The sequence below is a fragment of the Notamacropus eugenii genome, chromosome 3 (assembly GCF_028372415.1).
Source record: "Notamacropus eugenii isolate mMacEug1 chromosome 3, mMacEug1.pri_v2, whole genome shotgun sequence".
Lineage (NCBI taxonomy): Eukaryota > Metazoa > Chordata > Mammalia > Diprotodontia > Macropodidae > Notamacropus > Notamacropus eugenii.
This window is the reverse complement of record NC_092874.1, coordinates 487,479,927-487,502,333: the sequence shown is the minus strand read 5'-3', so window position 1 is coordinate 487,502,333 and position 22,407 is coordinate 487,479,927. Positions and strand designations below refer to the sequence as shown.

Here is a 22,407-nt window from a genome sequence, read left to right as displayed (position 1 = left end):
CTCTGCTTTCCTCATTTCTGCCCCAAGATTGAAACTAGGAGAGGTCAAGAAAAGCCACTTGAGGAAGAAAAAGAAAGTCCTAGCCCCTAACCCCCTTCTATCACAGGCAGGCAGACTGCTCAGTGGGAAAGAGGGATGGAGAAAAGGAAGAAATGAGAGCTAAGTCCCCCTGCCCCTTGTGCACCCCAAACCTCAGTAGAGGAGACCTGACCTGGGCCTTGTTTCTCCCCTAGCCTCTGCAGGCTCTGCAACCTTCTTCGCAATCAGGGCAGTACCCCACTGTCTCCTATCCTCCCCAGCATCTCCTACCTGTGTCTCCTGGGCAGCAGTTTTCAGTGCAGGTATGAGGTCTGCACATTGGATTCATTTGGCATGCACTGAAAGCCTGGACCAGACTGTGCTGATAGGAGACAAAGAGCGCATGGAAGAGTGTAGAGGGGTGTATGTGTGTATGCCTGTGTGTGTGAGCATGCACATGCATACGTGACTGTGTATGCATATATGTGCATGCCCGTGTGTGCATTCATGTGCATGTGTGTGCATGCACTTGTGTGCATGTGTATGTGTGTGCACATGTGTGTGATGCCTTAGTTTCGGGCTGTTCTAATAAACAAAACAGTTTCTCACTGGTGGGGGTGGGACAGAGTAATATAAATGCCTTTGCTGTTCCCCTTACCATATTCCCCACCTCCTCTGGATAGTGCAGCCTTCTACTGATTCAGCTGGACTACAGTCCCATTGAGAAGAATGTTGGGAAAGGTTTATGCTGGTTCCACTTACCCTGTGAGTTGGAGCAAGTCTCTGAACATCTCTGGGCTCTGGGTCTTTGTCCAGTCACAAAGAGATGCTCACATCTGCTCAGCCTGTGTGCAGGGCTGCACGATGTCAGTGCAGAATTTCCTGAACCCCCAGTGAGAAGAGGCACCACTCTAAAACATCCAGACGCCTTCCCCAGAATGTCTTCTCCCTTTTCCTCACCTCATCCCTTCCCATTTTCTCTTGACCTGGACTCTGGCCCTGATCCTCCTCTTTGCCCTGCCCCACCCCCATCCATGGTTAGGCAGAATGTCCAGAATTCACTTTTTCATTCTTCTTTTCTTTCTGACCCATAGAGAGATGACATGGCCACACAGTTCAGCCAAATAAGCCTGAGCCGACAGTCATCAGGAGACACCGCTGACCCTCCAAGTGGCCCTGTCTACCCACAGCCCATCCTGCAGCAGCCAGGACAGCAGCCAGGCTATGTCCTCACCTCAGCAAGTCAGCAGCTTTCTCCTGGAGGCTTTTCAGGCTCGGGGCCTCCTCTGTCCCAGCAAGTTCTCCAGCCTTCCCCAGCACCCCAGGGGTTCATCCAGCAGGCTTCCCCTGCCCAGGTAGGTCCATTCAGCTGCACACTTAAGTCCAGCCTAAGCGGGCTTGGCTGCCACATTGATTTGTACCCCAGAACTGTATCTACCTTCCTACCTCCATGTAGGTGTCATGTCCTTTCTATGATAGTCAGGGGTATGGTACTGCTCCAATACTCTTTGAAAAACTGTAGAAAGGCTGAGCAGTAGATGGGCATCCAATTACTAAGTGGAAGACAATGCTTAAATTTAGCCACTTCCCATTATTCTTCCAAGAGGGGCTCCGTGACAGAGTCCAGCCTACCTGGGGCAGGGGAGAAGATGGCTCATGAGGACAGCTCAAAGGAATTGGGATGCCACTAAGAGCCACTTCTCTGGGGCAGTTGGGCACAGGCTTGAGCCTTCTCCTCCCAGTTCTATGGGTTTGAAGCTTTTATACCAACCAAGAATGCCCTCTCCTCAGATTCCTCTCTCCAGACTCTGAATAGGCAGGAGGAAGGGAAATAGACATCCAGAGGCCCGCCACTCCTCTGGGCTGCCATGGGTGCTGTTAATCATCCTTAATTGTCTCAGACATGTAAGATACCACAGATCAGTGATTTCTATTGTCTCCTCCAAGATGGATGGCATTTTACTGCTCACCACCAGATACCCACAGCCCTCTCCCGGGGATCTGAGCAGGACAACATGGGTGATTACTGTCAGGAAGCAAAATAGGCAAATAAAATTCCTGGCTTATTTTCCAGCTGCACATGTAGGACTGAAGTCCAGCCTTCTTAGGAATCCTTACCCTGCCTGGGCTATTCAGAATTCAGAATGCAGTTTCAGTCTCCTCTTGTCACTGGATCCAGGTCATGAGTAAATGACTCTTCAGAGGCACAAACCACTGCAACACAGGGGGAGACCAAAAGCCATTGCTGGTTGGCTTCCAAGGGAGGGCTCCCATAACAACGTTCACCCTCAGTGGTCCTCACTGATCTTTCCTCTTCTCAAATCTGATTAGAGAGAGAGGCATGTTCCTCTGGCTCATGGCACTAGTATTTATGGGAAAGACAGTTACATCAATACACAAGTCATCAACCTCATGTGTCAAAAGTTTTGAAGGCAATACTTCGGTATCAGATGGTCCCGCTGCTGTTCAGCCAAAACAACATCCCACAACTATGACCTGGTTCTACTGTCCAAGGCAAAATGTGGTAGAATACAGCACAGAGGACATTACTCAAGGGGGGAAAAGTAGAAGATTCTGCTCAATGAAGACATTTCAGTGTCATTGTATTAATGAAGTAAATGTACTGAAAAATCCCTAGAGTGTTGTGACCAATGTTTGGGAAGCAGCGAGGGCTGAGGGCAGGGAGAGAAGCCCACAGTCCCTCTAGATTACAAGGCATTCCCTGTTGGGGCTTAGAAGCTGTACAGCCCTGTAGCACACAAAGGAATTGAAGAAAGCACATGGTGGAATTGAGGAGAGGGGGAAAACCAACTCTGAGCAAATAGCCCATCTATAGACTCACAGGAGGGCAGCAGGCAAGGATGCTCAGGGAGCAACCTCTCTAGTCTTCTCTCATGGCCACTTGTGGTACTGGAGATAAATTAAGGCTTCCATTTCTCCTATGTATATATGATCCAGGGATGGATAATTCCAATCAGCATTGTCCAAAAACTGGAATAGATAAATGTCCCTGAATGGTAGTGAGTCCTCTAGCACTGTAGGTATTCAAATAGACTTCATGAACACTGGGTATAGGTTAGAGTAGACGTGTGAATACATGTTCTTGTCCCAAAGAAGAGAGGAGGACATGATGATATCAATAAAAAGGAATCACTACTTCTCACTCATCCCTTTTTCCACATGTTGGATGGGAGGGGCTGAGGCAGACTGGGCAAGGCAATAAACAATCAAGCACTCTATAAGCATTGATGAAGCATCTATCATGCGCCAGGCACAGTAGGACTGGGGCCACAACTAAACAGATTTTTCTAAAAGGATGGCCATTTGTTTGGAGTAAAATGAGAGCCTGACTTTGTGGACACACTTTGACCCTCAGCTTGACTGTCTTCTCCCTCCCTTAGTTGAACCTAATCTATTATCTTTGTCATACAATCATTCTTTAGTGTTGTGAGCCATTAGTAAGCTAACACGGAAACATGACATGCTGCCCTTGGTGATCACATGTCACATGCCTTGAGACAGCTTCAGGTCTCAAGGTTCTCAGCTCCTGTCTCCTTGGGATAAGGAAGCTGAAGTGCACATCTTTCCAGATGTCTAACCAAAACTCCAGTTGCCAAAATGTTTCAGGCTCTTCTTCTGCAAATGAGGAAAGGGAATGAGTTAGATAATAAGACATTTGGGTGAAGCTCATTGCAAAGGGCTAGACCTGGAAAGTAGTCACTGGTGGGTTAAGGGCACCAGAAGGAGGTCTCCAGTGGAATTCCTCAGGGAACCACATTTGACCTTGGGTATATATCCGTCACTTGGTTAAAAGCATAAATGCCTATTCATCAAATAAGAAAGTGACCCAAAAGCTACCACATGAGAGGACAATCAGTGGTCAAAAAATCTGGACAGACTCCAGTATGAATATTGGAGTACTCCAGTATGAACCTCCAATATGCAATCAGGCTAAATGTCAAGGATTTCCTATAGGGTCACATCTATAAAATAGGGAGGAAGATCTCATGTGTTTAGTAGATGAGGGTCTCTCCCTTATGGTTTCTGCAGTGTGATATGACAGTCAAGAGAGTGTGTGTGATTTTAGACCACATTAAGAGAGGGATTGGTCTTTGAGGACCTGACCCTTTTCAGAACACCTTTGAGGGACTGTTTTCTGCTCTGGCCATCACATGATCAGAAGGAAATTGTTGAACTAGAGAAAGTCCCCAAGTGAGAATTTACAACAGTGCTGGAGATTAGGAGCTGAGGCCATAAGAAACATCAATTAAAGGAATCAAGGACATTTATCCTGGAAAGAAAAAGCTGAGAAAGGGGGGGATGTATAAGGATGGTTCTCTTTGAATAGCTAAAGGATCTTCACATAGAAAAGAGATGTTTGGCCTTGTGCTGCTTGATCCCAGAAGGCAGAAGTAGGGGTGTTGGATGGAAAATTTAAAAGAAGCAAATTTAGGCTTGAAGTCAGGAAAATCTTTCTTATGGTTAATCCTATGCCCAATGGGAATAGGCTGCCAGGAGAGGAGAGAGCTGTCCCAACTTGGAGGTCTTTGAGCAAAGGTTATATCTGTTGGGAGGAGACAGGTGCTCATTTATGGGCAAGGCTAGATGGCCTCCAACTCTGAACATCATAAATCCATGATGACATTCTGAATGCTGGTCACCATCACAAACAACAAACAATGCCCCACCCTCACTCACCATCCCACATACACCCCAAAAGAAGCAAGGTCTGGAGCTTATCATAATTACTTTCTCTGAACCCAGTCTCCTGAGATGTTGCCCCTAGTTCTGTGGCTTGAGTAATAGATTCTAAGAGGTCAAACCCATCCATGACCAAAAACCTGCTCTAGAATACAACACTTGGTGCTGAGATAGCTTTTCTGTAACAACTTCCAAGGAGAGGCACCCACCACCTACCTCAGAAGCCCCACTCTATCCCTACAACCCCACTTCCATCTGTACCACCTGCAGTTTTGATCTGGGTTAAATTCATTTTCATGCCAAGCCTGAGAATATCTTGGGACTTTTCCCTCCCTAATTCAAACACCTCTGTGAATCTCTAATTTCCTTCAGATCCCACTTCAATCCATCCTTAATATGAAGCTTTTCTTGATTCCCAGTTACTAAAGTCTCCCCTCCCATTCTTGTATTTATTTTGCATGCACTTATGTGTAAGCAGGTTGTGTCCCACAACAGAATGCTCCATCTGTATCTGCATCTACACCTACACTTCCGTCTACACTTGTGACTACACCTACACTTCCGTCTACACTTGTGACTACACCTACACTTCCGCCTACACTTGTGACTGCACCTACACTTCCGTCTACACTTGTGACTGCACCTACACTTCTGTCTACACTTGTGACTGCACCTACATTTTTTCCTTCTCGATTTGGAGATCCCCTGGACTTGCCTGAACATTCTTGCTTGAATCTTTCAAGTCTAATATTAGGTTTTGCAAGCTTGCATTAAATGATGATAATGAATAAAGGACTCTCAGGTCTCAGAGACAAAGACAAGATAGGCCCTGCCCTCAGGGAGATGACATTCATTCACCGACTTCAGGACTTTCATTCTAAATGGTGTGGAGGGCATAGTGAGGGGCCAGGGAGCCAGGACTAGGACCCAGCTATAATGAGGCTGCTCATAAGGAGGGGTTGTTGTGGACAGTATTGGTAGGACCCGAAAGAGCCCAGATGCTAGCTAGGCAGCCTCTGGTGATGACTGAATCTGAGAGGGGGGGAGAAGCAAGGGTCAAACACCAGGCTAGGTTCTACCTAGAAGCTTGTACTGAGGTGCCATGGAAAAGGTAGCAGGGACTTCCCTTCTCATGGTGAAGCACACTTATGTCCATCAGTATCTCTCTTGCCCTTTTCCCCTGCAGCAGATGCCAGTGTACTATTACCCATCTGGTCAGTTCCCTACCTCATCACCTCAGCAGTACCGGCCCATGGGCTCAGTTCAGTACAGCGCCCAGAGAAGTCCCCAGATGCCTCCATCAGCTGCCCAGCAAACAGGTACCCGCGCCTGATTTCCTTTCACAGGGGGATCTTGATACTGGCTTTTTCCCAATGTTTCCCAACAGGCCTTTGGACACCAGGGTTTTGTGAGTTAATTGGGATGTTGTGCCAAAGGCTGTGTTAGCCTCAAAAACAAAATGAGAGACAGCTGAGGATCCTCTGCTCCGTTGGGAGATTCTGTCATCTCTATTTAAGCCAATGAGTACATCCTGTACTCCACATTCTCTCAAACAAAAATCATGCCAGCACTTTCCTAGAGAAGAACTTTCAGATTTTCTAAGGAAACAGAGAGAAACTGAGACAGGTCTAGCTATGTCTCCTGTCATGCAAGAAATGAACCCAAATCAGGTGAAATTGTTGCCTTTTGTACGGAGGTGACATCCTTCTCCGAAGCTGCGCTGTTTGTGACCATAGATCAGGTGACTCCAGGAATTCATTTGCTCTCTAATCAACCAGCTAGCCAGCATCGAACCAGACTGGACCCCTGTGGTGAGCAAGTGTGCAGCGGGAAGGGGGGCCGTTACACTGTTAGAGAGTGAGTAGCAGGTCTCACAGTGAACCGGTCTCTTTCCCTGCTGTGGCCCTTCCCCGTGGATTTCCTTACACAGACAACAGAGGATGTCAACCTATGGAGGACGCTTCTTTCCCTCTGCCCACGTGGCCAAAGATGATGGGCCATGATGCAGTCAGCCCAAAGGACTGAACAATGCAGCAGACCAGGGCATGTGGGGCCACTTGTCCTGCCCACTACACTCAGGCTGGAATCAGGAAGTGTCATCAGCGTGCAGAAGTGCACCCTGCTCCATGTGTTAGGCATGTGTTTTTTTCTCTGATGACCTTTGCCGTGATGCTAGTGCACAGCAACAATGAAAGAGCCAGACCAGAGAGTCTGCCAAGGGCTACATGTCTATGTTCTCATTTGGGTCCCTAGAGAACCCTGGGAGATAAGTCCTGTAGAGATAAGATGAGGAAACTGAGGCTCAGAGAGGCAAGCATGGTCCTGTGCAATGTGGCCCAGTGTCATATAGCTTAGAAGTGTTAGAAGAGGGACCTGACCCCAGACTTCCTGGCTCCAGGTCCATCCTTCCATCGACTAGAGTAGGCTGCCTCTCACAATGAACATGACATGAAACCCAGGAGGCCGCTGACATCCTATCAGGTGTCTATGTGATGTTGAGAATGCAGGTGTTGATAGCCATGACCTTGCCTCCAGTGTCTATGGACTGGAGGGCATCTTCTCTCTCTCTGAGATCATAACCCAGTTCTGAGGATCAACAGTGAGAGATGCCTGGGGTGTCTTGTCACTCCTGACTCCAACAATCAATGAGCTCATCACAGACATCACAACCTATCCCAAAGGGTCTGGAGTCACAAGAAAATGCTCATTCATGAGTTGCCAAGGACCACTTGGGAGTGGGGCATGTCCCCAGAGGTCATCTAGACACCTGCTGATTGACTGACATCTAGTCCAGGGCTGGTGATACAAAGGAAGTAACCAGTCCTCTGGGCTTTTGTATTCTATGGTAGGGATGAAATTCATATTCAGGAAAGTGAAGAGAGCTTGATTTGAGTTGGGGGCAGGAGAGAGAGGGGCAGAAGGCAACTTATTATAATTTACTGTTACAAGAGTCATGAAGAGCTGGGTTCAAATCATGCCTCAGACTATGTTTTGCTACATGTTCATGGGCAAGTCATATAACTTCTCAAAGTCTCAGTTCCCTCATCTGTAAAACTCACAGAATTGTTGTAAGGATCAAATAAGAGTGTGCAGGCCAAGTACTTAGCAAATTAAAGAGAGATTGGACATTTCATTCTTGGTCCAGCTGGGTGGAAACTACAAAGAGGTAAATTTATATTTGATTTCAAAAAAAAAAATTAAAACTTAATAAAAATCCTTCCTAACAGAATAATCTGAAAATTGAATAGTTTGACTTGGTGGATAGGGAATTCCCTCTCACTGGAAATATTCTAGCAGAATTTTAATGACCACTTGTTGGAAAGGTTTCCTAGAAAAGTCTCATTCATGTTGGCTTTGAGATCCTTATCAACTTCTGCGTGAAATTCTGTCAAAGGTAGTTGGAAATGTTAGTCTGGAAGAGAGAAAAAATGTGAGGTCTGGAAATATACTTTTGGGGAGTTTTCCACAAAAGAGAAATAGGTCTTTGGGAGGAGGCATACAGTAAGAGTTTGAGGAGAAGAAGGCACAAGCTCTAGAGAGAAAGAGAGTGAGTGAGTAGTCAGAGGGTAAAGTCAGAGAGAAAAAAGAGACAGAAGTACCTTGGGGGTTAAAATGGGAGAGAGTAGCAAGAATACGGTGGCAGCAAGAAACAACAAATGTTACAGAGAGGAAAATAAACATAAGGACGTAGAAAAGGCTGCTCAGTCTGACATCACTGATCCTGGTGAGAAAAAAGCGTCGTTACAAAGAACATAGGTAGCAACAAAGTTGATGTGATGAATATAAATGACGTTTCTGAAGTCCTCGCCATCCTCTACTGGTTGTCTCATTTCCTGTCTAATAGATTGTAGTGACTAGAAAGCCTCTTTCTAACAAGGGCAACTTGAGATTTCTAGTCATATATGGAAGCTATAAGTCACCATACTCAGCTATGGAGGCAACTGAATAAGAGTCAGAAAGGTGTCATTTTTTTAATTTTTAATTTCACTATTTGCTGCTGAATCAGTGTGAATTAATCAACGAATTTCTTAAGTTCTTACTATGCACCAGGCCATATGCTGATCCCTGGGGATACAAAGACAAAAGTGAGCCAGTTCTTGGTCTCAAGAATATTGCATTCTCTTACGGAAAACAACCTGCATATGTACATAACTTCATGCAAAATAAATACAAAGGAATTGGGGTGAAGACTTTAGTAACTGGGAAATCTGGAAAGACTTCACACAAACCATGTAACTTGAGCTACATCTAAGAGTGCAACATGAGGAAAATGCACATCACAAGTCTTTGTTTCAGGCAGCTGACTTAGGTTAAAAATTCCCAAGATACTTGCAGGCTTGGCAAGCAAATGAATCTGGGCCAAAATTTAAGTGACTGAGATAATGGCCATGCTCTCCCTGCCCAGTCACCATGCTTACTTTTGTCATGCGTGGGTGGCTAGCAATAAGTTTCCCAGGATTGAATCACCTTCCAGAGAAGTTTGGTTATTCTCAGGAGAAGAAAAGTTAGTTAGAGTTACTTGAGGTCTCAATTGATTATTTTTCATGTATGAGAATCCAGAGCAAGTCTGTAGATGGACTGAGGTGGAGTTGGTGTGTGCACCCAAAAGGGCAGGGGAGGCACGGGGAGGGGGGAGGTAAATAGTGTTGGGGAAATTTCGTATGTGAAATGCTCCAACTTTGAACTTCGAGATGCAGCACCAACCATTTTGCTCTGGGGGCCATGGGAGCAATGGTATTGACATGTGCTTGATTTCCTCTTGGAGCTAAGGTTGAAAAGCTGATAGTCCAAACAGAATGTCTAGTTAAAAGCTTTAATGGATAATGGGCCTCTCCCAGTATGAGAGAATGAGAGTAAAAGGAACCTAGAGCTCACCAAGATAAGACATGGTGTAAAGAACAAGTAATCACTTGGGGAAGGGATAAATTTCCAATATGCTTCTCACCTTTTTATTTTTCTTTAGCAAAAGTATGGTTGTCAGTATCTCTAGCTAACCTGTTTCGAGGGGGGAGGTAGAACACAACCTGTTTCATTTTCCATGGATACGTTTAAGGTTTCAAATTATAATTGAGATGGAAACCATGAAAAGGCAACCTTAAACATCCCCCTTCCGGTCAAACACCGATTCCACTTTGGCTGCACTCACTGGAGCTCATTGAACACACTCCTGCCCACTTTTCTCCTCCCCCATCTCCAAGCTGCAGTAAACAATGCTATGAAGCATGAATCTTAATGTCAGGCTTTATGTTTGACTCACTTTTAATTGAATGCTTAAAACTGTCTTCATCATTATTATTATTAAAATTTAGAACTAATCTTTACCTAGCTTATTTTAACTCATCACACTGCTACTTTGAAAGACTGATGACTTCACTGATGATAATATTCATTGCCATCCACCACATACCCATGATTCTCATCCTGGGCACTTAACTCTTGCCTGTGCTTTCCAATAGCTACCATAGAGGACCAAATGGATACTTGAAGATTGTTCATTATTTTAGTATCTCAGAGTTGCCGGGGTCTCTCTTAGGCTAACATCATGTCAGTGCACATTCCCATTGCATTTGTATATGGAGATGGCGGCATGGTCCAATGGGAAATGGTTTGGATCTAGAAGACATGGAGAAAGATCCTGGCTCTTGGACATACTGGCTGTGACCTCAGGCAAGTCACTTAACCTCTCTGGTTCTCAGTGTCCTCATCTATCAAATGAAGATGTTTGATTGTGTGGCATCTAAGGTCCCTCCCTCTTCTAAATGTATGATCCTACAACCAAGGGAAGGACACTGACATGAAGACAGTTATCTTAAAGAGGGCAAAGGGGAAAGCCAGAAAGATAACTCAGGATACTACTAGAATAATCCAAGAAATAAGGACCTAAACAAAAGTCATGAAAGTGAGAATGAAGAGCCATCAAGAAGTGTACATGAACTGGGGAACTGGACTTGACAGGACTTGGTGATTGTCCCCCCAGGAATGGGGCCATTAGATGAGAGGTGTCAAAGAAATGGATGACTGTGGGTGGTGATTTATTGCCATGGGCCACCCAGGAAGCAATTGTTGGGAACAAAGAAAACAATAGAGAGGCCTGTGGTCCCATGCTGTGGATGCAAAATCTGATTGAGCATCTTCCAAGCTGATGCCTACTTCTCATTTGTGGTGTGTCTCATGAAAGAGATGGCTGTGAGGAATCTGGAAAGTCCTTTTAATAGTTGGGAAAGAAACGGAAAACCAGAGGGTCAGAGACGGGGATGTCACCAGTGGTGTTTCCAGTTGAGTCACTGGTTTTAGAAGAGAAAGGCACATGTAGGAAGGGCATCTACTTGAGAAGGTGAAGTCTGGGAGGAAGATCCATATTTGTGGACCCAGATGGGAAAAAATGGGATATCTAGAGTGTAGGAAGAAGCAGATTTGTCCAGAAACTCACAGGGGCCACAGTCCAGGAAAGAAGTAACCAACACAAGCAAAGGCATCAGATGCTAGAAATTCTATGGCAAGCAGGGTACCAAGAAAAGTGAAGTGTACTTTATTAGTAGGAAGAATGAGCTGGCTAGATGATAGGGAGATGTGTGTTAGTGCATGTGTGTGTGCATACATCTGTGCGTGCATGTGTGTATGTGAGCGTGTGTCCATGCTATACTGAAATGAAGTGGAGGGTCAAAGGAGGCACGGGCTGCTGCTACTCTAAGGGTTGGACTCAGTCCACTTGCACTCACTTAATGAGCATTAGTGAAGTAGCTATTATTTCCAGGTATTAGCTAAACCCTAGAGGTGAAGCAGAGGAGACAACTTTTATTTCACTTCTGTGCTTTCTGCCAAAATCTCTGCACTACAAATTATGGAACAGAAATGACTAGTAGGGAATTTATGGCCAAGAGAAGTGAGGAGAAAGCCTTTAGCCTCCCTGATGGAGTCAAGCCTCCTTGGCCAGCCTCAGGGACAGAAAGAAAGCGTGGCATTAGTCACTGGGCTGTTGTCAGTTAGTTCTTACAGGCAACCTAGAAGAGAAGAGGATAAGAGAAGGGTCAAAGATTCTGGTTTTCATAAAATGACAAAGAATTCAACCTCATGATCACAAAATGGGTTCAGATCGAATGAGGAAGGGGTGAAGGTCCAGGCCTAGTCTGCCTTAAATCTCTGTTGGATCATTGGCCCTAGATCTAGGAGCAAAGTTGCAAAGAGACAATTTGAGGAATAAGTTCAGAAACAACTCTAACAACATAAGTGATCCAAACTGCAATAAGCTGCCATGGCAATTGCTCCCCCTTCACTAGAAGTCTTCAAATGGATGCCATTTGGTGGGGGGAGGGGAATGGATTTTGTACTTGACAGTCCTGGTTATCTGTGGATTGGACTAGATGGCCTTTGAAGTATGAAGAAGCTTGGAGACTCAGTTGGTGCCAAGATCTGATTAGCATGCTGAAGTGAAGGGGCTTGTGCACCTGGTGTCTCTTGAAGTGATACCTGCTCTGCTGCTTTGGACAGGGACAGAGAATGGATGCCTCAAGGGGCCTTGAAATTGGATTCAGGTGAATCCATCAACAATTTACTGAGCATCTTCTGTATGCATGCATCATGCCGTTCCTGACTTTTCCTGACAAGATGTAGAAGCATATTTCTTGTCTTCAAACAACTTCTCACCTAGTGGGGAGACAAGGGAGGTACCAAAGTAAGCATAATCCAAAGCAGCCTAAGAATAAATGACACGGGAGACCAATTAGCAAAGTGCTCCAAGAATTTAGAGGCAAAGAAAAATAGATGAGTTCAAGGAGGCTTCCTACAGGAAGACACCTTTGAGCTGGCACCTTAGAATGGGATTGGATTATCAGAGGTGGAAATGTGTATTAAGCAGTGGACAGGTGAGTGGGGACCAGATCAGTGATGACTGACCCCCACTTTGTAGCAACTACAAAGAAATCACATTTCTTGGGATGCAGAGAGAAGAATGAATCTACTCTTTTAACATAGACCCAGCCTTGTTGGGGTCATTTATTTATTTATTTGTATCAAGGCATTAGCCTGAGATCCTCCCCATGGACTTGAATGTGCACACTGGCTCTGTAGGGAAGGAAATACACGTCCTCTTTTCACCAACTAAAGGGCATACTTGATCAGAGACTTCTAGGAACTTCTTTGCTGTCTGTGATAAGGGCAGGCAAGGTCTAAGCCTAGGAGAACTGGTGGCCAAGCCAGGACAAACTTCTCACTGCATGAGCCACAAGGCATTTGGTCTCTTTGGAGACAACCTCTACTGTGAATCATCTCATCAAATTCAATCACAGGGACCGAAGGGGCCAAGAAAACAGGAGCTATCTCTCATCACTCCTCATGGTGCACAGGGTGGGCTCCACAGTAGATAGTAGGCTCAGTAGATTGGGTATTATGTCTAGCTATCTGGCTGGTTAGCTGTCTCCAAAGAGAGATGATAATAACCCATTGCCAGAATCTATAGCCTCTATGGGAACAACACTTCTCACTGGTTTCTCATAGGGTTTAGGCCCTGCTGCTTCTTAATGAAGTCACTGATGTTGTATGTTAGCATGTTCAAGACCTCATCACTGTGAAATCACAAATTTCAGCTTAGCTTCAGGAGCTTAGTACCAATGCAATCTAAAGGTCTTTACCTTTGGAAGTAGCCTGTAAGACATGCTAGACTTGGAGCCAGGAAAAATGAGGTGGAATCCTGCCTCTGGTGTTTGGTAGCTGTAGGACGCTGAGTAAGTCACTTAACCTCATCTGACTGAGTTGGTTCATTTGTAAAAACACAGATAATTACAGCCCTTACATGACAGGATTGGTGTGAGGCTAAAATTAGATAATCTATAAAAAATGCTAGAGAAATGCCATTGATGCTGTGGCTAGTCAATTTTAATTCCTTTTCTGCCCGTTGGTTTGCTTAGGAAATCAGGAAATTAGGCAATCCCTCCCATTCCCAACCCCTCCCTACCCTAAACCATTTATTTTAGGGTCAGATTACTGAGAAAAAAAGTTTACCAGTAGACTTATAAGACAGTGGAGATAGGCCTTGAATTTACAAGGATGATAATCATGGAGCAGGTAGGGCCTAAGCTAAGCTCCCCACTGGGGTGACCCTCATTATGAAGTCTTCAATATCTTTCATTTACTTTCTGATGAGTCAGAAGAGTTGGTAAGGGATGCAGTCATCAGATTCTATCTGTGTTTTTTCATGCTTAAAATCACATTCAGCCACTTCTTTTAATAAAAAAAAAACAAAAAACCAGCAACTTTGTACCTAGCTATGCTTACTAAAGAAGAGGGAGAGGGACCAAGGAGCTGTGCAGAAGCAGCACAGTTTTTGCTAGGGGAGTCCAGGCTATTTACTTGACAAAGCAATGAAGTCTTTGAAAGTCTCAGAAAGATTGAATGTGGTGGTTCCTGTTGGCAGCAGTGAGTGACACGTGGCTGGGGTGACTTGGCTCAGTGCTCGAAACACTGCAGTAAGACAGGGTTTCTATGGAAATGTTTGAGCTCCGCTTTCACTTGAATTCTAATTATTCCATTTGCAAAAACAGGAACCCAGAAATGAGAAATGTTATGCAAGGATTATGAGAATCATTGTCCTTATTAACAGCAGTAACGGGGGTAGTTATTTATAGACTGACAAATTCGTACCCAGCAGATTCTAAGACCACACTGGCAGCCAATTCTCTTATCCCAAGAGTCTGGAGCATCGTATCAATTCAAATTCAGTCAGCATTTGCAAAGAACCTACTGTGTTCCAGGCCCTGAGGACAGAAAAACAAATGCGTCTGGAAGATGCTCAGGTTTATTATTTGTGACTTTATGAATGAAGGCCTCTGGGTACTGCCGGTGTTCTAGTTCTCAGCAAATCAGGAAGTTTGGCTTGGCCCTCACTGGAGCTGCCATTTGAAAGGAGGATACAAGTTGAAGAAAGTTACAGGTAGCACTCTATCTTTGGAAGAAAACACAAAAAATAGAGTCTTGTTGAAGGCCCCATATTTCTTTTTGTTTAAATGCTCTGACCATGAAGATGGAAATCATACTTTCTCTCTCTCTCTCTCTCTCTCTCTCTCTCTCTCTCTCTCTCTCTCTCTCTCTCTCTCTCTCTCCCTCCCTCCTTCTCTCCTCTTCTTCTCTCTCTCCATTTGTCAACCTCTTCTCTTTTTCATCTATCTGCTTGGCAACACTCCAACTAGACTGCTTCTTGACTCACTGGCCTTATCATCTTCCTTGTATTAATCAATTCTTCCAGTCACTGGAATCTTTGTCTGAAAAGCTGTCCATTCTCTCACCTATTTTTCCAGTCACTCAGTGGATCATTCTCATGAAAGAATTTTCAGCATGGGATCTGGTGGCCAGGAAGATATAGAGGTGGCAGGGAAGGCAAGAAGTACTCAGGGTAGCCTTGGCCTGGAGTTCTTTCCAGTTGGTCATTGTACCTCCTGTTGCCCCAGTGACTTCATCCCCAACTCCACTCCAGGGTGCTTGGTGCCAGTGCAGGGATGGAGCCCAAATCTCAAAGAAGACCCACTTCCTCTGCTGGGCAGACCTCAGTGTCTGTGGCAGTACCTGTGTGCTCTCAGCTGCCAGACACACAACCAGCACCCCCAGGAAACCTAACGCAAGATCTCCTAAGCTCTAGTCTAGGGGCAGCCTAGTGCTGGGGCTGGGGGTGGGGCAGGGACTGACTCAAAGAGCCCGAGGTTGAATCCTCCCTCTGCTGCATACAAGCTGCATGACCTTGGAGTCTCTCTCTTCTCTGGGAAGGGACATGGCCAGATTCAAGACCTCCTTTGGCCCTCCAGGTGGCCAGAAAAGCACCCAAGGAAGCTGCTGCCCTAACCAGCTATGTTACTAAAACCCTTGTGACCATCTATCTTGCCTCTTTGCAGAACTTCTCAAGAAAAAGTATCTAAAATTTCAGAGAAACAAAAGAGAAGCAGGACCTGGTGAGACTGAAGGGGGTAGCTTATGTCTATAAGGAATGCACTTTGGAAAGAGACAGAAAAAAGAGAAGACTGTGATATCCTCCTGACGGTCTGGGTGACCACTCTCAGATCCCTCCCCAGCATCTGTGTCCTCACACACTCTGTGTGACTCTGTGCTTACTTGGCCTCAAAGGGCCACATGCACAGTTCCTATCCTACTCCTTGCCTCAGAGTCTTCCTGATGGGCTTAGGATGGACTTCCTGAACCAGAGATCCAGTGCCTGGCACCCTGTGGCCCTTCCCAGAATCTACAGAGAAGAACTGCTGTGTAGAAGTGAGAAGAAACTTCAGAGGAACCGGAGGCCTCCTGCCTCCACCAGAGCATCCCCCGAAGCTGCTCCCTCCTTTCCCAGGGTCAGCTGTGGCCCACATCTAGCTTAGCTGTCTAGGCTCCTATTTGCTTATTTATTATATTCAGAAAATCATTCCTGCCCACGTGATGGGCAGGCCTTTCTCAGAGCTGCCCAGATACAGCCAGGACAGTAGCCATACTTCCCCTTTTCTTGGGCCAAGCCTGGGCTTTCCCTTCACTGAGAAGAGGGACTCATGACAGGGGAAGGACCAAGTGCCCTGGCCAGCAGTTGCCCAGAATGAGGCATCAGTGCCCAGAGAAGAGGGAAGGGTCCCCAGGTACAGAATGAGGCAGGCATCAGCCCACCAGAGTGGCTGGGCCCTCACATGGGCAATGCAGGACTCTGGCTGTGGCCATTCTTGGTTTCATCCATCAGTGTGCACGGACAGCTTTCATACATCAGCTGGCATCAGGAACAAATTTTCTTGAAATAGTCAGTCCTCAGTTCTCTCCCACTCTGGGCCCACCTAACCTCATCATCAGTCTCAAACCAGAAACTAGGACTCCTGCCCATCCATCCTGAGATGCAGGTGTGCCTCCTTCTCTGTCCTTTTGGCTCTCCTGAGCTCTGAGTGCCACCTTTGGGGCTGGCGCAGCACCGGGGGAGTTGGCATCTCAATGAATGTGCCTGCACCAATGAGGGAGTTTCCCAGGTAACAGGAATGTTGAGCAGCCCCCATAGAAATATTTTTTCCCTGTCTCCTTCTCCTGCCTTTGTGAGCTCTATGACTTTCATAATGCAAAAGGCCTGTGTGTCAAGATCTAGCTCCAGGTGCCCCATACTCCCCCAGATCTGCAGGCCCAGAGCAGGCTTCAGCCCTAACCTGGCTCTTTCCCCCTCCTTCTCCTCCTCCTCCTCCTCTTCTCTTCCCCCCAGAGTTTGGAACTCTTTGACAGCAGCCATGGACAGAAGGAGATGCTAGAGGCCTTGGCCTTTCTGGATGATTTTATTTTGTGTGTGATTCCCCTCAAGGAGTCGCAGAATTTGAATTAGAAGAGGTCTCAGTGTTCCTTTGTCTAAACCATCCCCCAAAGGAATTCCTACCACATCATTCCCCGCAAGGACTTGTCTATCCTCTGTGCGAGCCAAAATAATTGTCACAGGGCTGGGGTCTCCAACCTCTCAGAAGAGCTTGACCAGGACACTTTGGGCCCCCATGATTACCTTCAGCTACAGTCAGCATGGATAGAGAGATAGAAATGGAGAGGCCCTCTGAGACTGAGATTTATGCAGGGAGGAGGAGTAGGTACAAGCCTGGGACAGACCAAACAGAGCTGTGAAGAGATGCCTAGAGTAAAACAAACCAGGTGATCTTATTTGTTTGACTGGTTTTAAGATTTAGAGGATATACTTAGAGGGAATGAAGTAAAAAGCCATGAGGGGATCACTGAACAAATAACAGTCTCCAAGTGGAACCCCTGTCTCTAAGAGGAAGAGGGAGATAGAAGAGGAGAGGGATAGAAGATGAGGGGGAGAGGAGAAGGAGGGGGAGGGGAAAGAGGAGGAGGGAGAGGGAAAAGAGGAACAGAGGAGGTTTTGCTTCCATCTCTTGTTCTTTGCCCTATAAATTCATTTTTTAGTGTTTGTTTTTGAGGGGAGGGGTAATTCTATTCCTTTTCTTTTGTTTTAAAAGAAAACATGCCCCCCTTTCCTCTTGCCCATTTCCTTTTCTATCACTCCCCCTGCTGAAAGCACCTTATAAGATGAATCTCCAAGAATCTGTTGCCCAAGTAATTGAATCAACCTTCTCTTCAACTCTGTCTGTTTTACTTCCATCTCTGTCTCTGCATTTCTGCCTCCACCTCTTTCTAGTTCTCTCTTTCTTTGTTTCTGTCCTTCAAAAGTGACTGATTCTTTAATGCCTCTTGGAAGATTTATTGACCAGCTAGTGCTCTCCACCAAATAACCACTAGTGTTTGCCAGGACTTCATTTGTCTTATGTTGTCCTCACATGGAGACTCCCATAGACTTAAGTATTCACTAAAATTCTTGATAATTCTGAATTCACCTGTGACAAAGCATTTCATTGGCAAGAATTGAGACTTAACTGTTCCAAGAACAATATTGATCAATTTTCATGGAAGGGAAGCTTCTCCCAGCTGCTCTGGGAGAAGAGTCTGGTGTCCTCAGCTGAACTAGGCATGAAGGGAGAAGGGAAGGGAAGGCAAAGGACTCCAAAGACATGGGCCTGGGTAGTTGAGGGGCTGCCCAAAGTGGTGGCCAAGTTGATAGAGGAAGATATTCAGTAGGAAAGCATTATGAACCATTTTTAGTAAGAGCATTGCCAAGTGAGAGCAAAGCCGATGAAGGAAACTGTCCAGAAAGAAAGAACTGGGGCAAAGCCAGGATGAGAAGTAAGGCTACTGCAGTCAAGCTAGTATAGATGGAGATGTGCATTCCACATACTTGTGGGCTTTCCCTATGTAGTCAACCCTGATGGCAACTGACCTCACCTAAAGGTGACCAAGGATGCTGTGTTTGCCACACAGATGCCTGAGCACCAAGAGGGACATGGCTATCATTTGGGGCTGGGATCTGAAAACTAAATGTATTCTGCCTCTTCTTCCACAATCATACAAGCTTATCTTCCCTTAGAGAATGGTCCTTCTCTCACTCACTGGTCAGAAGTGAAGTCATCCCAATATATGTGATGCTCCATGAAACGCTCAGTCTTAACTTGTCTCAAGGAAGGGGTCAGTTGTTCTCTAGATTTGCCACAGCTGTTTCTCATGATGTCTCACCATCCACAATTCACCCTTTTCTCTTGCACCGCTATTGAGTTGAATGGCCCCCTCCATACTTTTCCAAGGATATATGATCCCTGGATGACCAGGCCATTGTTAGCAGAAGAAACGGCATCGTTTGTTTAACTCTCCCCATCACTGATTGTGGTGGCAGATGCCTGTTATGTGGCAGATGTTCTGCTGTTGAAAATTTCATAGACAGATTCCCTTATGTCCTGAGGCTGACCGTGGTGTCAATAGAGCCTGGCATGGTTTATTGAAGGAAAAATGATAAAGTCAGAAATTCCATGATTATTACACCAGAGACTATGAAAATCAGAGGTGCGTAACTAACATACTAGGAGACAGAGCCAGAAATCCAAAAAGATGTTGGTTTACTAGAGAGCATTGCCTAATGCAATGATATTTTATGAAGATAAATGCAAAATTCTGCTCTTGGGTTCAAAAAATAAACTTTACTATCTCAACCTGAGAGCTGCCTCACAGGAAGCTGAATCTAGAAGTTTCTGATGGGGGCACCAAACCTGCCTTTCCTCTCAGATGCTGCCTACTCTATGAAGAAGGAAGTCAATGCATCAGACATTTCTTGTCTCTTGTGCTATTTGGTTATCACAGCCAATCAGTTATTTCGACAGACCATGGAGAGATTTCTTGGTTGTTACTCCCTGAAGTTTACCTGCCAGGAAAGTCTAAAATACAGAGTCAGAAAGGAAGGCGCTGTGGATGAGGACCCTCTGGGAGAAAGGAATTTTCCTAGACTCCCAGTATGCTGCTGAAATAGAAGCTCTTTAATTACCTTCATGGTGGTAGACAGAGAAGAGGGGCTCTGCAGGGAACTGGTGGGGGATCAAGAGCTCCATGTGTTTCCTGTGTATCTGTGTGACTTTTACATCTTTTTTTATTTCCCTGGCAGTGGAATAAAGGGGATTCTGGCTGACACTGTGTGCTTAGGACCTAAAGTGACCAGGGATGATGTCACCAGCTTTTGGGGAAGACTAGAAGGAGCTATTCATAAAATCCAGTAAGAGATTTTCCTTAAACAACTTCAGGAGGGGTAAGGAGAAAAAAATGAACTCAATTAGATCAAGCCTGATCCATCTGAGCCCAGTGTCATAGTGGTTCTTCGGTTATATGATGTCAGGCTACATTAAGGCTTGAGTTTCTAGAAATAAGGAAGCCCAGACTATATCTCTTGGTATTCTGCTCTGGTCATACCACATCTAGAGTACTGTGTTTGAGTTTGGGGTGCCACATTTTAGAAAGCTAAGCTGAACAGTTTCTAGGATGTAGAAGATCCTAGGGTTCAGGACATCTGAAGACCAGCTGAGAGAACTGAATACACTTAGTCTGATGAAGGGAAGTCCTCCCAGGTGCATGAGAGCTGTCTTAAAATCTTTATTCCTTAGAACAGGAATTTGACTTGATTTGTTTGGCTCCAGAAGGAGTAATGGGTTGAAATTGCAGACAAATGGAGAGAGATCCGAGAAGAGATGCTTCCTCACATTAGAGAGGCCCTAAAGGAGGATGGATCACCTTGGATTGTTGGAGTTTCCTCCTTCTTAGAGTTCTTTAATCAGTGATCAGAAAAGCAGTTGTTGGATACGCTGTAGAAGGAATTCACTTTGTGTCACAGGATGAAGGAGATGGCTACTGGGGTCCCTTTAGCCTTTGGGGTTCTAGGGTTCCACAAAAGCTACCTGCAAGCAGGGATGGGTCTGGGAGCACATCCATGCTGCCAATTGCCTGGATTTGAGCAACTTGAATTCTGCGTCTTACAGTAAGAAACAGGAGGACAGAGTCAGCCCTCTGCCTCCACCCACTGAAGGCTGTGAAGAGCTAACAGGCTGACTCCTGCTCTGTGGTGCCACCAGCAGGCTGATTTCGCTGTAATGAGTGGATGGCAAATGTGAACTGAGGTGCAATACGACACACAAGGAAACTTCGGCAAAGCCTACCCTGGCAAGAAAACTGCCTCTGCAATGGTATGTTCCAGGAATCATTGGAGATGTTGGAATCAGCTGGAGAGCGACTCGCTGATCTCTTACCTTCCCCTCCCCCCATCAAGGCCTCAGCCTGGGCACAGGATATTGGTGCTGATTGGAAAAAATCAAAAAACCCAGATTAAATAACAGACAAGAACTAGTAGGAAGAATGGGAAGAGACTGGATCTGGACCCTCAAGCTAAAGGGAGCCACTTCCTTCATGTGGTCCCATTCCACAAACATTGTCAAGCAGGGGAAATAATTGATTCCCTTGTCACCTTTGCTCCTCCTTTTTTTTCCTCCAATACCTCATCATGCTGGATGGAAGTTGCCTATAGGCTCTCCTAGGCTCTACTCTCCATCATTAAATAGGCTTTGAAAATAATCACAACAGTGCAGCATCAACCCAAGGACACAAAGGCTCATCACTAGAGCTTTGATCAGGAAAGGAAGGACTTTTCAGCAGTTACAACTCAAGGGCACCTAACAAATTTAAAGAAAATTTTACCTTAGACTTAGAAGTTATAAAGACAAGTCACTCACATCTGGATTAAAGACTTTCAGGGCATTTTGGGAGGAAGGTCATATAAGCATTATTTCCAGTTTACAGGGGAAACTGAGGTTTTGAAAGTGAGCATGACTTGCTGTGATCATGAAGCCATAGTAAGCTGATGTTCCCATCCAAGGAGTTGTGTTTGACCCTTTGATACTGAACATTTCAATTAAAGACTAACATCACGGCACAGACAGTTTGGTCACCTGTTTTCAGATGACAAAAAATGCTCAGGAGAGGTAAGACATCAGATGACATGGTCCACATCCAGAGAGACCTTCGCAGCAGGCTAGAATATTGGACTGAATTTGATGTGATTCAGTATCATGGAGATAAATAGAAGGTTTACATGTGGTTTTTAAAAATCAGCTCCTCACGTGCCAAATGGAGGAGACATGATGCTTTAAGGCCCCCTAAGCTCAAATTGACTTAATGTTATGATATGAAGGGTAATGCTGCTAGGTGTCACAGTACCTGGAGCTTGGGGCCAGGAGTCAGGAGGCTGAGACTCCAGCTCCATCCTCAGATCCTTGCTGCACAGGTGACCCTCATCATAGCATGCAACTGTCTGCCTCAGTTTCCCCATCTGAAAATGGAATAATAACAGCAAAGTTGTGAGGGACAAATGGGATCCTATTTGTAAAGTGGTTTGCAAATATTAAGGCATCCTATAAATACTAGATTTTACTAGTATTAATAACGCTAATTTGAACTATGTTAAGAGAGGCGTGTTGTCCATGACCCTCTGCCTCTTCCCCGCATTACCTTGTGTCTGCTTTTAGGTGATTCGTATATGCACATACACACATACATCATATATACAGATATAATACAAAGTCCTATCTATATATGGGCGTACATGTATGTGTATGCACATTGTTAAACCTGCTTGAATATGAGCCCCTTGAGGTCAGGGGTGGTTTCCCTGTTGTCTTTGTATACCCAGTACCTGCCACATAGTAGGTCTTTCATACTTGTCTGACTAGTTGATTTCCAGTTGTTCAACCCTGGTCAAATTACATGCAGATGACAGAGTTCACTTCATCCTGCCAGACTTGGCTAGAGTGCATCCAGAGACTAGAA

General features: G+C 45.4%; 1 protein-coding gene across 12 annotated transcripts in view; it reads left to right on the top strand.

Annotated features, from left to right (window-relative positions):
* The window catches only part of ARPP21 (cAMP regulated phosphoprotein 21), a 167,777-nt gene that overhangs the window by 122,041 nt on the left and 23,329 nt on the right, over nucleotides 1–22,407 (top strand). For 6 of the 12 annotated variants that reach the window (XM_072599230.1, XM_072599231.1, XM_072599229.1 and 3 more), the window contains 3 exons: nucleotides 234–341; nucleotides 1,113–1,373; nucleotides 5,906–6,038. In XM_072599230.1, the coding sequence (XP_072455331.1) occupies nucleotides 234–341; nucleotides 1,113–1,373; nucleotides 5,906–6,038 (502 nt within the window). The other 6 variants (XM_072599232.1, XM_072599240.1, XM_072599235.1 and 3 more) reach the window with 4 other exon arrangements.